General features: G+C 48.0%; 1 protein-coding gene across 1 annotated transcript in view; it reads left to right on the forward strand.

Annotated features, from left to right (window-relative positions):
- Positions 1 to 345: 345 nt before the first annotated feature.
- Positions 346 to 13920, forward strand: part of VAV1 (vav guanine nucleotide exchange factor 1) — a 62520-nt gene continuing 48945 nt past the window's right edge. Inside the window, exon 1 of the mRNA XM_036313922.1 lies at positions 346 to 620. Within this exon, the coding sequence (XP_036169815.1) occupies positions 417 to 620 (204 nt within the window). The 5' untranslated portion in view covers positions 346 to 416. The remainder of the gene's footprint in view (positions 621 to 13920) is intronic.

Raw genomic sequence — 13920 nt, forward strand, 5'->3', positions numbered from 1 at the left:
AGTGATGATGGGGCTGGACCAGGGTGGAGGCAGAGAGGGGAGGGGTGAGCAGAGGGCGGATTTTGAGTACTTTGAGGTGTTACTGCTCAAGGGTTGGGTATGGAGAAAGGCAGCCGGCCTCAATCTGTTGGCCTGACCACCGGCAGCCCCATCTCCCCTCCCAGGTGCCCAGGTGTTGTGTTGGTGGGGGAAAGAGAGGTCCCCGGAGGAAGGGGCTGGGCTAGGCGGGGCTGGCCTGCAGGTGCTACTCCCCCCCCCCGCCCCCACCCCCTACGGCTCCTCCTCCTCCACCCCCTCTCCCTGCGACAGTTACAGGCAAAGAAGAGGAAGTGGTAGCTAGTAGCACAGGCAGGCGGGCGGGCGGCGGGCGGCGGAGGCTGCGAGGGTGCGCGGGCCGGACCGGGAAAGCAGCCGCCATGGAGCTGTGGCGACAGTGTACCCACTGGCTGATCCAGTGCCGGGTGCTGCCGCCCAGCCACCGCGTGACCTGGGACGGGGCCCAGGTGTGCGAGCTGGCGCAAGCCCTGCGGGATGGGGTCCTTCTCTGCCAGCTGCTTAACAACCTGCAGCCCCACGCCATCAACTTACGCGAGGTCAACCTGCGTCCCCAGATGTCCCAGGTGAGCCCACCGCGGGCTGCCAGGCCCAGGGTTGGAAGTGGGGGGCATTCCAGGCTGGGTTAGTGTACTGTGCCTCTGGGCCGGCACCGCAGGGGGTATATGTCAACTCCGAGGCTGGCTTGGGGGGGGGGGGGGGGAGTGGGTGGTGTGGATGGTAACACTGAAATTCTGGGGTGACCCACCAAAGGTTAGCAGGAATGTATTTGTAGGCACAGAATGAGCCCAACTTTAGGCTGTGAACTCGCAAGCTGGGGGTTAGCCGCTCCTGAGCCTCAGGCCCACTTCCCTGGGGTTCAAGGCCCCAGGTGCCATCCTCTGGGAGCCTTGAGGGGGTGCCTAGAAATTCCCCTGGTTGGTCAACAGGGTGCTTAAGGTTTTCTTAGACCCCTTGCCCCCAGATTCTGGCTATGGGGGAGGGGCCTCCTTCCCCACATGTGTCTCCTCCTCCAGCCGGGCTGCTGGGCCCCTTCCTTCCCCTCACATCTCCTTCCCCTTGGCTTCCTGCCTGGGCCTGGGGCAGATGGGGGCCTGTGACCTAGGGTTCTGCTCTTCCTGGCTTCCTCCATCCCCCGGGGGACATTGAGGCAGGACCTGGTCCTGAGCCCCCGAGGGTGGGTTCTGGGGTTTAGGAGCCTAGGAATAGCTCCTCTTTCTCAGTAGCAATTTCTGTGAAGGCCGAGGGTCCAGAAGGAGGCAGATTTGACTGTGACCGCCCCCCGGCTCAGGAAACACATTCAAGTCCCTATTTGAATGCGGTTGGGTGGGGGAGGTAACAGGACTGGATGCTCTCTCCGTAGCACCTCCTCTGGTTCTCTATGGCCGCCTGGGTGCTGGGTGGAAGTGGTATTTGCTGCTGGGTGGGCGCTGGCGGTGCCCCACCTGCCATGGAGGTCCACGGGGACCCATAGGGCAGCCTTTAGTCTCTGTGCCTGGATGAAAGCTTTGTCCAGAGGAGCTGTAGGCTGGGGAGGGGGGTAGTTGGGGCATCCGTAGCCTCCTCTCTGGTTTGACTGCCATGTGCAGGTGGGGGGAGGGGAAGTGACTGCTCTGGGAGTGGGCCCTGGGAATCCTTAGGGACATTTCCTGGGGACAGAGCCCTGGGTGGAGAGGTGGGTGGTCCCCCTTTCCTAGCCCTGGCAGGATTTCTTGATGGAAGGAGGGAGCGCTAGAGAACCCCTCCCCGATGGCCAGCCCTTCTTGACACCTGCCATCCCAAAATTGCCGACATTTGCTTGTCTTCTTCCAGCACACGAGGCAGTAGCTCTACCACCTGTCAGGCCTCAGATCAGCAGGGAGGCAGGGTCCCCACTGAGGCCTAATGGCAGCGAATGACAAAGTGGATAGACGTAAGGATGAACTTCCACCCTGCATGCAGCTTGCCTAAAGCTTGCTCTCTGATGAAAAGCAGGGGGATGTGGCATTAATGTTTAGGAGAGCAGCTGCAGGGACTCCAGGGACCATCCTATGTCTATGTGCTGGGCAATACCATGAACCCAGGCCCAGGCCTGACCCTCAAGGTGCTCCCAGACTCGGGGACATGGAACCAGACACCTGCAGCTCCTTGTTGTCCGGACTGTGGTGGAGGGACAAATCTCTGGGCTGGGGGTCCTGTAGCAAAGGCAAGACATTGCCCGAGGGAGTCTGGCTTTCTCCAAGAGGAGACATTTGTACTGGGTTTTGAAGAGTGAATAGGAGCTTTCTCATTGCTCCGGCTTCCTGCACCCAGCTGTGCCAGGCCCTAGTCTGTGTAGGTGTATTCCCTGATCCTTCCCGTGTGGGAGCTCTGTACCCTCCTGCCCCTGCTCATTTTGTCTCTCTTCAGAGCTCAGCCACACACCCCGTTCGTGATGGGATGTGTGTGGGAAGATGAAACATTAAGCCAGAGGGAGGTGCCAAAAGAACAACCTCTCTAGGTTTGCATGTCCCTGTCTGTTAACAGATGGAAGGCAGGACAATGGGATATAGAAGGGCCGAGGGAGAAAAGGGAAGGGCGTGGGAGGAGGGAGGGGGCTATGGCACAAATAAAGGTGTGGAGGCTGGAATTGGGGTGCTTCCCAGTTTCTCTCATTTTCTTTTCATAGTTCTTCTGCTTTTCCTCAGTTGTTTCCAGGGAAGAGGGTGGGAAGACCATATTTAAACATTCAGTCATTTGGCAACAATTACAATGTATGCCAGAGTTCTTCTTGGGCCCAAGACAGTGAGAACAGGACACACACAAACCCCTGTTGTTGTGGAGCCCACATTCTAGTGGGAGAGACTGACAGTGAGCAAATAAGAAAGGAAACATATAAATTGCCAGGAGGTAGTATGTACTCTGGAACAAACAAAGCAGGAAAGGGGACTCAGGCGTAACAGGCCGCACTTTTGAATAGGGCGTCTGGGAGGCCTCACTGATAAGGTGACGTTGGAGCAGAGACCTGGGGAAAGTGAGGGAATGAATGAGCCATATGGATCTAGGGAAACAGTGCTTCTGCTAGGGGATGCTGTCAGTGCAAAGGCCCTGGGGTCAGAAAGGGTGAATGCCCACATAGGCTGTGCTGTACTGCAGGGCAGTGAGTGGCCTGGCTGGTGGAAATGGTTCATGGGTGAGGTCTGATTGGAGGGAATCTTCAAGCTGGAAGGTCCCTCAGATCTGAGGCCCAGAGAGAATGGATGCTACTATCATAAGCGGCCACAATGACCAGACAACCCAACTCTGCCCCTGGAGCTCAACCCAACTCTTTCTCTGAGACTCCACATTCTGGGTTGCAGAGATGAAGGAAACTTGAAGGCTAAGGGCATGAAGAGGAAGAGGTGAATGTGACAGTCATTGTGGGAAAGATCCACCAGGACATGGGAGCTGATTAGACTTGGGGTGGGGACAGGCTCTGGGGCCAAGATGATGTCAAGGTCCCCAGCTCAGTGAACGCTGGTGCCGCTGGCACAGGCAGGAAAGGGAGCGGGCAGGAAGGTGGGCTAGGGGCTGGTGGCTTGGAGGAGCCAGACATGGGTTCAAGTGCTGGTGCCACCACTTCCTGGCTTCCCCTCCCTGAGCCTTGGTTTCCCCTCTGTGAACTGTAAATGAAAACGTCACCTTTTCGGGGGGGGGGGGATTCTTACGATATTTCAGTACTACTTACCATGGCAGTGTCTGATACCTGATAAACCCTCACTAAAAGGCCTTTTTAGAAAGGATGTGAGGTAGCGGGAGGGAGAGCAGCATAACACACAGGTAGGAATTGGGTTAGGGTAGTAGTTCTCAACTGCAGCGATTTTGACCCCCTTTTATTTTTATTTATTTTTGGTTTTTATTTACTTTTATTGATTTCAGAGAGGAAGGGAGAGGGAGAGATAGAAACATCAATGATAAGAGAGTCTTTGATCGGCTGCCTCCTGCATACCCCCTACTGGGAATCGAGCCCATAGCCAGGACATGTGCCCTTGACCAGAATTGAACCTGAAACCCTTCAGTCTGCAGGTCAACCCTCTATCCACTGAGCCAAACCGGCTAGGGCTTGCCCCCCATTTAGGAGATGCTGCTGGCATCTAGTGGATAGAAGCCAGGGATGCTGCTCAACAACCCACAGATGCCACACACAACAGAGAATCATCCTGCCCCAAATGTCAGCAGTGCTGAGGTTAAGAAGAAGCCTGTGCCAGGGGACAGAGAGCCCAATAGAATCTTTAGCTTATTTAACAACTTGGTTAAATAATGCATCCATATCATTCAGGTATTAAAATGCATAAAAAGACATACAGGGGAAAATTTAACTTGTAGTCCTGTCCCTCAGATACCCACACATACCCAGTTCCTACCTTCCCCCATAAGTGACTACATTTTTTTAAGGTTTATTCACTTAAAAAAATCTTTATTGTTGAAAGTATTACAGATGTCCCCTTTTTCCCCTATTGACCCCTTATAATCTGTGCCTGTGCCCCACCCCTGGCCTTCAACACATTATCTGTGTCTATGGGTTATGCATATATGCATACAAGTTCTTTGATTAACTTCTTCCTACCCACCCTCCACCCCCACCTTCCATCTGAGGTTCAACAGTCTGTTCCATGTTTCTACGTCTCTGGATCTATTTTGTTCATCTGTTTATTTTGTTCTTTAGATTCCACGTATGAGTGAGATCATGTGATACTTGTCTTTCTCTGACTGGCTTATTTCCCTTAGCATAATACTCTTCAGGTCCCTCCATGCTGTTTCAAAGCGTAAGAGATCCTTCTTTTTTACTGCTGCATAGTATTCCATGGTGTAAATGTACCACAGCTTTTTTATTCACTCCTCTACTGATGGACACTTGGGCTGTTTCCAGATCTTAGCTCTTATAAATTGCACTGCTATGAACATCGGGGTGCATATCATATATTCTTTCTGATTGATGTCCTGGGTTTCTAAGGATGTATTCCTAGAAGTGGGATCACTGGGTCAAATGGCAGTTCCATATTTAATTTTTTGAGGAAACTCCATACTGTTTTCCATAATGGCTGCACCAGTCTGCATTCCCACCAACAGTGCACTAGGGTTCCCTTTACCATAGACTGGTAGAATTAACATCATTAAAATGTCCATACTACCCAAAGCAATCTAAAGATTCAGTGCAATCTCTATTATAATACTAACAGCATATTTCACAGATCTAGAACAAACACTCCAAAAATTTATATGGAACCAAAAAAGACCCAGGAATGCCGCAGCAATCTTGAGAAAGAACAAAGTTGGAGGAATCACAATACCAGATTTCAAGTTATATTACAAAGCCATTAATCCAAACAGCCTGGTGCTGGCACAAGAGCAGGCATATAGATCAGTGGGACAGAATAGACACCCCAGAAATCGACCCAAGCCATGATGCTCAATTAATATTTGACAGAGGAGGCAAGAGCCTACAGTGGAGTCAAGACAGTCTCTTCAATAAATGGTGCTGGGAAAATTGGACAGATACATGCAAAACAATGAAACTAGACCACCAACTTACACCATACACAAGAATAAACTCAAAATGGATAAAGGACTTAAATGTAAGTCAGGACACCATAAAAATCCTAGAAGAAATCATAGGTAGCAAAATCTTAGACTTCTCTTGTAGCAATATGTTTATAGACACATCTCCTAAGACAAAGGAAACTAAGGAGAAAATAAACAAATGGAACTACATCAAAGTAAAAAGCTTCTGCACAGCACAAGAGACCATCAACAAAATGGAAAAGGAGCGCATTGCATGTGAGAACATATTTGGCAATGATACATCTGGTAAAGGGTTAATATTCAAAATGTATAAGGAACTCATACAACTTAACAAAAGGAAGACAAACAATCCAGTTAAAAGATGGGCAAAGGACCGAAATAGACACTTCTCCAAAGGGGACATACAGATGGCCAAGGGACAAATGAAAACTGCTCAAAGTCTCTGATCTTCAGAGAGATGCAAATTAAAACAAGAGTGAGGCATCACCTCACACCTGTCAGAATGGCTGCCATCAACAAATCAACAAATGACAAGTGCTGGCAAGGGGATGTGGAGAAAAGGGAACCCTAGTGCACTTTTTAAAAGTTGACTGTGTGTCCTTCCAGAATTTCTTTATGCAAATATAAGCAAAAAGGAATTCATGTTCTTACTTATTACACTCCTCCCTTCACATGAAAGATAGCATATCCTATCCACTGCTTTATACCCTGCTTTCCTCAGTTTAATAACCATCTTGGGAATGTTACCAAATCCATACATAGAGATTGTCCTCATTCCTTTCCGAAAATGGCTACATGATGTTCCAGAGAATTCATTTATTTAACAAACCACTTATATTGTGGTATGTGTCAGGTTTAGCCTAAACCATGGGACAGCAAACTACAATCAGGGGCTGAATGTGTCCACAGTATGTTCCTATAAATAAAGTTTTATTGGCCCGCAGCCACGCACATTCATCTATGTACTGTCTATGGCTGATTTTCAGCTACAACTATAGAGTTGAGTAGTTGTGACAGAGACTGTCTGGCCTGAGGAGCTGAAGGTATTTACTCTCCAGATCTTTGTAGAAAAAGCTCACTGATACCTGGTATAAATGCTTTCTATACATTACTAGTAACTCGTTTAATTCCCACCACAACTTGTGAGGTAGGAAGTATTATTATCCTCCTTTTTCGTTTGGAGAAACTGAGGCACATAGATGTTAAGTAACTTGCTCCAGGGCACCCAATTTGAAAGTGGCAGAGTCGGGGACTTAAACCCAGGCAGCCTGGCCCCAGGATCCTCATATTCAACAATTACTCTAACCTACCTCTATTTCATCCATGGACACTTGGATTTGTTCTAACAATAATCAATAATCTCGTCCACGATTCATTTTCCGCTCCTGGACTCTGTGACCTTGGACATGTCACTTAACCTCTCTGTGCTTCAGTTTCGTCATCTGTAAAAGGGAGATAAACATTCCCATCTTAAAGCATCGTTGTGAGGGATAAACAGTCACCGTAAAGAACCTAGAAAAGTATCTGGCTACATGTAAATGTTCCTGTGGCAGCCTTACACATGGGCAAGTATATCCATGGGATAAATTCTCAGAAGGGTTTGTTGGCTCAGAGTGAATGAGTGTGTGTTTTGGAGATGGGGCAATTGTTCTCTATGTGGGATTGTTCCCATATGGATTGTTCCAATTACTCTGGAAAGATCTGCTAAGATCTTTCTTATCAGAGAGATCTTCCCTGATTTCAATGCGTAAGTGTGCTTGTTCTCTGTGACCTGGCTAACAGACTGTTCTGTTGTCACACATTCAGGGTTGCTAACTTGGGGGATAAGTGGAGCTCATTATGGCTCAATTTCTATTTTCTTTTTCTGAGTGAGGTTGATCCTCTTTTCCTATGTTTAAGAGCTATTTTTATTTTCTCTCAGTGGAATATTTGTTCATATCACGTGCCCATTATTTTTTCTTCTAGTACTGTTGACTGTTTTTTCTTATTGATTTTCCATGGCTCTTTATATACAGTGGAACCTCTTTCCTCAAACTTAATTTGTTCTGGAAGGCTCTTTGAAAACCGACACATTTTTTCCCATTAGAAATAATGTAAATTGAATTAATCTGTTTCAGACCCCCAAATAATTCCCTGTTTTAACCTCTTATATACAGTACATGTCTATTGTACTGTTTAACCTATAAATAAACACTTTAAAAACAAAAGGACATGAAATGTAAATGAGAATTTAACAAAAAGGAAAGGAAATGTACAGTAAAAAAGTGAAAAATTTACAATAATTATAAGCAGCAACAAAAGAAACACAAAAATATTCACAGCACAATATCCTGAGATTTTAACAGTGGTGAACTGACTCATATTTGCGCATTCTCTCCTTTGTTTGTCACCTGAGAGATGCATGACTCATCCTACAGGTATGAGCATGAAAGGGTTGTCAGGCCCAGCCGGAGTGGCTCAGTGTTTGAGTATCAACCTATAAATCAGGAGGTCATGGTTTGATTCCTGGTCAGGGAAAATGCCTGGGCTGCAGGCTCGATCCGGTGTGCGAGAGGCAGCCGATCGATGATTCTCTCTCATCATTAATGTTTCTATCTCTCTCTCCCTCAGCCTTCCTCTCTGAAATCAATTATATATAGTAAAAGCGTAATATGCTAATTAGACCAGACAGCTGAGCGACCTTCCAGACGACCTTCTGGACGAAGCCAGGGCTGTGAGGGCCATCATGCATTGGGCCTCTAATATATATATTTTTTAAAGGGTTGTTAGGTTGAGAATCAAATTGTTTGAGATGGGAGACATTCGAGAAACCAGGTTCCACTGTATTAGGCTGGTTTGAATTTCAAATCAGGTACTTACTAGCTTTGTGATCTTGGAGACAAAAATTACTTAACCTATCTGAGCCCTGTCTTATTTATAAAATGGGGATGTGGATAGGACCTTTATCTCAGGGTTGTGTGAGGACCAAATGTGATACGGTAAGTTAAATTCCTATCATGGCGATTGACATATAGCAAGCGCTAAATTCATGGGAGTCACTCTTTTGGTTAATTTGATTTCAGTGGGTCTGAGTGGGCTGTAGGATGTGGTAGAGTCAGGGTATGTGAGTGTAGTTCCTGTGATAAATTGCATCACTTCAATGACAATAAGAATTTACTTATTGCTCACATAACAATCCAGTTTGGATCAAGTGGGAGTTGAGGAGATGGTTCTTCTTTACAGTTTTTCTATGACCCCAGCTGCTTCCATCTCATGACCCCATCCTCCCTACAGCCCTGGAGTCCTCTCTACTCACCCAGAGGGCAAGGAAGGAGTGTGAGAAAGGAAACCACGGGAGGCTTTAATGGGCCAGTCCCAGAAGGAACACCATCACCTCCATCCTGTTCCACTGGCTAGAACTCACTCACAAGGTCCCATCCAACTGCAAGAGCAGCTGAGAATGCAGTTTAGCTGGAAGCCAATGGACAAGGAAATGGGTTGGGTGGCTATGGAGAAGTTACTGCCCCCAAGAAACCAAGGTGAAACCTAGCTGGCTTCTGAGATGCCAGTCTGGAGGGAGCTGTTTTGCAGGCGGGCTTGGTAGGATGAGGAATGAGGGGGCCTGAAACAAAGCCATGGGGAAGGGACTCAGTTAGGGATGAATGGCCTGTGTGGGTTGGCTGTGTTGGTTGGAAGACTTCATCTCAACACGTCTGAAGCCTGGGAGGGTCAACCTTGGATGCTGATCGTTCTTTTCCATTCCATTCTGTTCTGCTCACTGACCTCATCCTGGGCCCGATTCTGGGAAATGTTGCTTTTCAGGGCTTTCACAGAGAAGCCTGGAAAACCCTGTCCCTCCTCTCTCCCAGCCCTCCCATGGCTCCCCACTGCTCTTGGAGCAAAATGCAAAGTCCTCACCATGACCCAGATTTGTCCTCTGTTTACCTCTCAGCCCTCAACTCCTCCCTCTCTCCCCCTCACTCATTTCTACTCCAGCCATACGGGCCTCCTCACTGTTCCTAGAGCCACCAGGTATAAGCTAATCCAGCCTCAGGGCCTTTGCGTGTGCTGTTCTTGCTTCATGGATCCCTCTTCTCCCAGATATACACTGTGATTGTTCGCTTACTTCCTTCAGGTTTCCTACCAGAGAGATCTTCCCTGGCTTCCATATCTAAGATCGCACCCCATCCCCCTCCATTCGCATATACAATTCTCATTCTCTCCCTTGTTTAATTTTTCTCCATAGCACTTAGCACCCTCTGACCTATCATAGTTTTTACTTGTTTGCTTATTGTCTGCTTCTCCCACTGGAATGTCAGGGCAAGGCGTTTTGTCTGTTTGGTTCTACACCTATATCTCCAGTGCCTAGAACATAAGTAGGTGCTCACTAAATATTTATTAAGCATTCTACTTACTCATTCATCATTCATCATTCATTTAATGCAGGGGTCAGCACACTATAACCTGTGGCTTCCTGCCTCCTTTTAGAAACAAAATTTAGTTGATACACGGTCACCCCATCTGCTGACATATTGGCCATAGCTGCTATTGCTAGCTGAATAGTCACAACAGAGACCCTATGACCTGCAAAGCCAAAAAAATTATTCTCTGGCTCTACAGAAAGTTTGCTGATTTGAGCCCTGATGTAATAGGCACTTGTTGAGTGCTTACTGATGGTTGGTTAGTGGTAGTTGGTTAGTGGTAGGTGAGTATGGATTGCCTAGGATCAAAACGCCTCTACGAGTTCCTAGTTATGTGACTCTGGGCAAGGGTCTAGGTTTTCTCATCTGTAAAATGGGGAAAATGATGATGATAACAGTAATAATAACAATAATAATAATAATAATGACAATACCACCCACCTCATAGGCATGTCTTTTATTAGGCCATGTGCTGGGTGATGGAGGATTCCATGATAAATGAGACACAGATTCTCATGCAGCTCATGGAAATAGATAAGGAAATAGGCAGTTACAACACATTCAGTGATGGGTGGAACCCAGAGCATTGTGGGAGCAGAGGGAAGGGAACCCCCAGAAGAAACCAGGCAGGCTTCCTGGAGGAAGTGGCATGCTAATAGAGTGTGGGAAGTTGGGGCATATTTAAGGAGCCAAAAGGAGTTCTGTTTGGTCTCCCTTGCTAATGCTAATGGTGCCAGGAAGGGGGCAAGACCTGAGTGTGTGTTGTATGAGCATAGCTGGCCTTTATTTTTGTGGGGGTTTTTTTGGTAATCCTCACCCAGGGATATTTTTCCATTGATTATTTTTAGAAAGAGTGGAAGGGAGGGGGAGAGACAGAGAGAAACATCGATGTGAGAGAGACAGCAATTGGTTGCCTCCCGCACGTGCCCTGACCGGCCCGGGGATTGAACAGGGAACCCTTTAGTTCTAGGGCCAATGCTCTATCCACTGAGCTAAACCTGCTAGGGCTCATAACTGCCCTTTTAAAGATCTTACCACAGTGCAGAGATGGACTTTGATAGCAGGGATGGTGTTTTGTGGCCTGGGCTTTAGGAGAAACTTGGGAGTCAGGTCCCTAGGGCAACAGTGGAAGAAATAAGGGATGTTCAGTTAGAGAAGTTGAAGGTTTGAGGAAATCCCGAGCTGAGTCTGCAGAAGTTTTAATCAAGTATCTTAGCTCTTGTGACAAGAATACCCAATTGAAACTGGCTCCTATAACTAAAATTACTGGGAGAAAAACGTCTTCAGGTTTGGCTGGATTCAGGGGGGGCTCAGGCATCACTACATCAGAGAATCTGCCCCACCACACCCTTCATCTCTTAACTTTGCTCTTTTGAGTGTTTTTCTCTATTCTCAGCCATTCTTTTTCCTAATGAAGGTAGACAAGGGTGCCCAGCTGCTTCAGATTTGTAGTCCTACATTCTATGTCTAATGGAAAGTGGGAGGGGCGATTTAATGGCCTCCCAGGCCCAAATTTGTTTTTCATTGGACATGATTTTTTTTGGTGGGGTCACATGTCCATTCCTGAACCATCTGCTGTGCCTGGGAGAATATGATGCTCTGATTGGCCAGGTTGAAGTCACATTCCTGAATCAGTTGCTGTGACCAGGAAAACTATGATGCTCTAATTGGCCAGGCTGAGGTCACGTGTCCGTTCCTGAACCAATTGCTGTGTTCAGGAGAATGTCATGCTCTGATTAGTCAGGCTGAGGTCACCTGCCCATTCCTAGAGGGGGCCGCCTGGACTCTACCCAAAGGAGTTAGACTGAGAGGAGGGGAAGGGTAGTGACAAAGGGGAAACTGAGGGGCTGTTAGCAGAAGAAGGGGAACAGATGTTAGGAGGCATTTGCTGTTTATATTGGCACTAAGTACTAAATTTAGTCCAGGGTTTCCCCTCATCAGCACTGCTGAAATTTGCTCTGTCCTGGGGACTACCCTGTGCATTGTACAATGTTGAGCAGCATCCCTGGCCCCCACCTCCCCCTGGTGTTGTGACAGCAAAATGCTCCCAGCCATTGTCAAATGTCCCCCTGGGAGCAGTGTCACCCCTGGGTGAGAAAAACTCTGTTTTGGAGGGAATGAGCCTCCTATCTCAGGGGGGACCCAAAGCAATGTAAACACTTACTGACAGGTGATGGCAAAGAAGAGATCGAGAGCATCTTGGAGTTAGAATATTCATTTGCATTATTGTCAGCAGCAGGCACGGTGCTGCTTGCTGGGCTCTGGGAAGGCACACAGACGAACTCACCTCTCTCCTGAGTTCGTGGCCTTGGGGGGGACCAGAGGAGGGAGTGTGATTGTTTCCTGTGGCTGTTGTAACAAAGTACCTCAGCCTGCCTGGCTTAAAACAGCAGAGATGTGTCATGGCGCAGTTCTGGAGACCAGAGGTCTGCAATCCAAATGTTGGCAGGGCCGTTCTCCATCAAGAGGCTGTAGGTAAGAATCGGTTCTTTGCTTCTTCCAGCTCCTGGTGGTTCCCCAGCGCGTGGCTGTGCCCCTGAAACCTCTGTCTGTCTTCACGTGGCTGTCTCCTCCGTGTCTGTCTGTGCGTCACTTAAAAAAAAAACACGCTTGTCATTGGATTATCCAGAATGACCGCCTCATCTCGAGATCCTTAACTTAATTATTAATCGCATCTTGCAAAGTCCTTTCCTTTCAAATAACATCACATTCAGACTTTCCAGGGTTTTGATGTTGGGCATATCTTTTTGGGCAACCGCTCAACCCACAACAGATAGTAAACAGCAAAGTCAACGAAACATTGTAAAATACGTTTCGGACAAAAACCAGGGGTTAAGAAGAAGAAAAGAAGGGGAATGCTTTCTGGAGGGCGGGGCAGGGGGGGGGGGCATGTTTCCAGGAAATCTGAGAGTTGAAGGAGGAGAAGCTAGCTAGCTCTGGGAAGAATGGGGCAGGGAAGGCAAAGGCCATGCAACGGCCCTGGGGTTGGGAGGATCTCAATGAAGGATTTGCTGATGGAAGGCGAGTGAGTGAAGGCAGAGTGATGGGGAATGAGGTTTGGGAGTCGCTGTGGGATGTGTGCAGAATTTAATGTGCTGGGAAGTCCTTGGTGGGCTTAAGCAGATCGTAGCTGTTCTGTGGGGCCTGGACTTTAAGGAGACCTGGGAGGAAGAGGTTGATGAAGGTGGCCTGGACCAGGAGTTGGAAACAATGGGTCTGGCTCACATTTTGGTGGTTGAGCTGACCAGACTTGCGGACAGATGGGATGAGGGAGAAGGGTGGGGGAGAATGAAAGGAGACAAGATAATGTCTAAGTTTGTAGCGTAAGGACCTGTGTGAGTGGGGGTATCATTTGCTAAGATGGAAGGCTGGGGGAGGAACAGTTTTGGGGAGTTCTGATTGGAGTGTGTTATACTGGAGCTGGGAGGCAGCTCAGAATAGTGGTCAGCCCGGTGGTTCCCAGGATGGGGGAGAGACAATGTCCTTCCAGGGGGCATTGGTAATGTCCGGAGACAGTTTGGGTTTTCCCCACTGGAGGGAGAGATGTGCCACAAGCATCTCCTGGGCAGAGACCAGGGATGCTGCTAAATATTTTATAATGTCCAAATGTCAGTAGTGCTGAGGCCGAGACATCCTATTGAAGGGACATGGTATCCCATTGCATGGGCATCTGGGTTCCAATCCTGACCTCGCGACCTTGGGTGAGGTATTGAACCTCTCTGGAACTCAGTTTTCCCATCTTTCAAATGGGGATATGGATAGTTCCTCTCTTATAAGGCTGTTATAAGAGCTTAATGAGCTAATAGTTGTAAAGTTGTAAAGCACTGCAGGTAGTACTTTGTAGTGATTGGGAAATCAATCCTTGGGAGCCAGTGAGCTCATCGTGGGAGGGAGGTGAGAGAGGGAGGACAGGGCCCTGAAGGTTGAGCCCTAGGGAGCAGCAGCA

Source organism: Myotis myotis, unplaced genomic scaffold, assembly GCF_014108235.1.
Source record: "Myotis myotis isolate mMyoMyo1 unplaced genomic scaffold, mMyoMyo1.p scaffold_m19_p_6, whole genome shotgun sequence".
NCBI lineage: Eukaryota > Metazoa > Chordata > Mammalia > Chiroptera > Vespertilionidae > Myotis > Myotis myotis.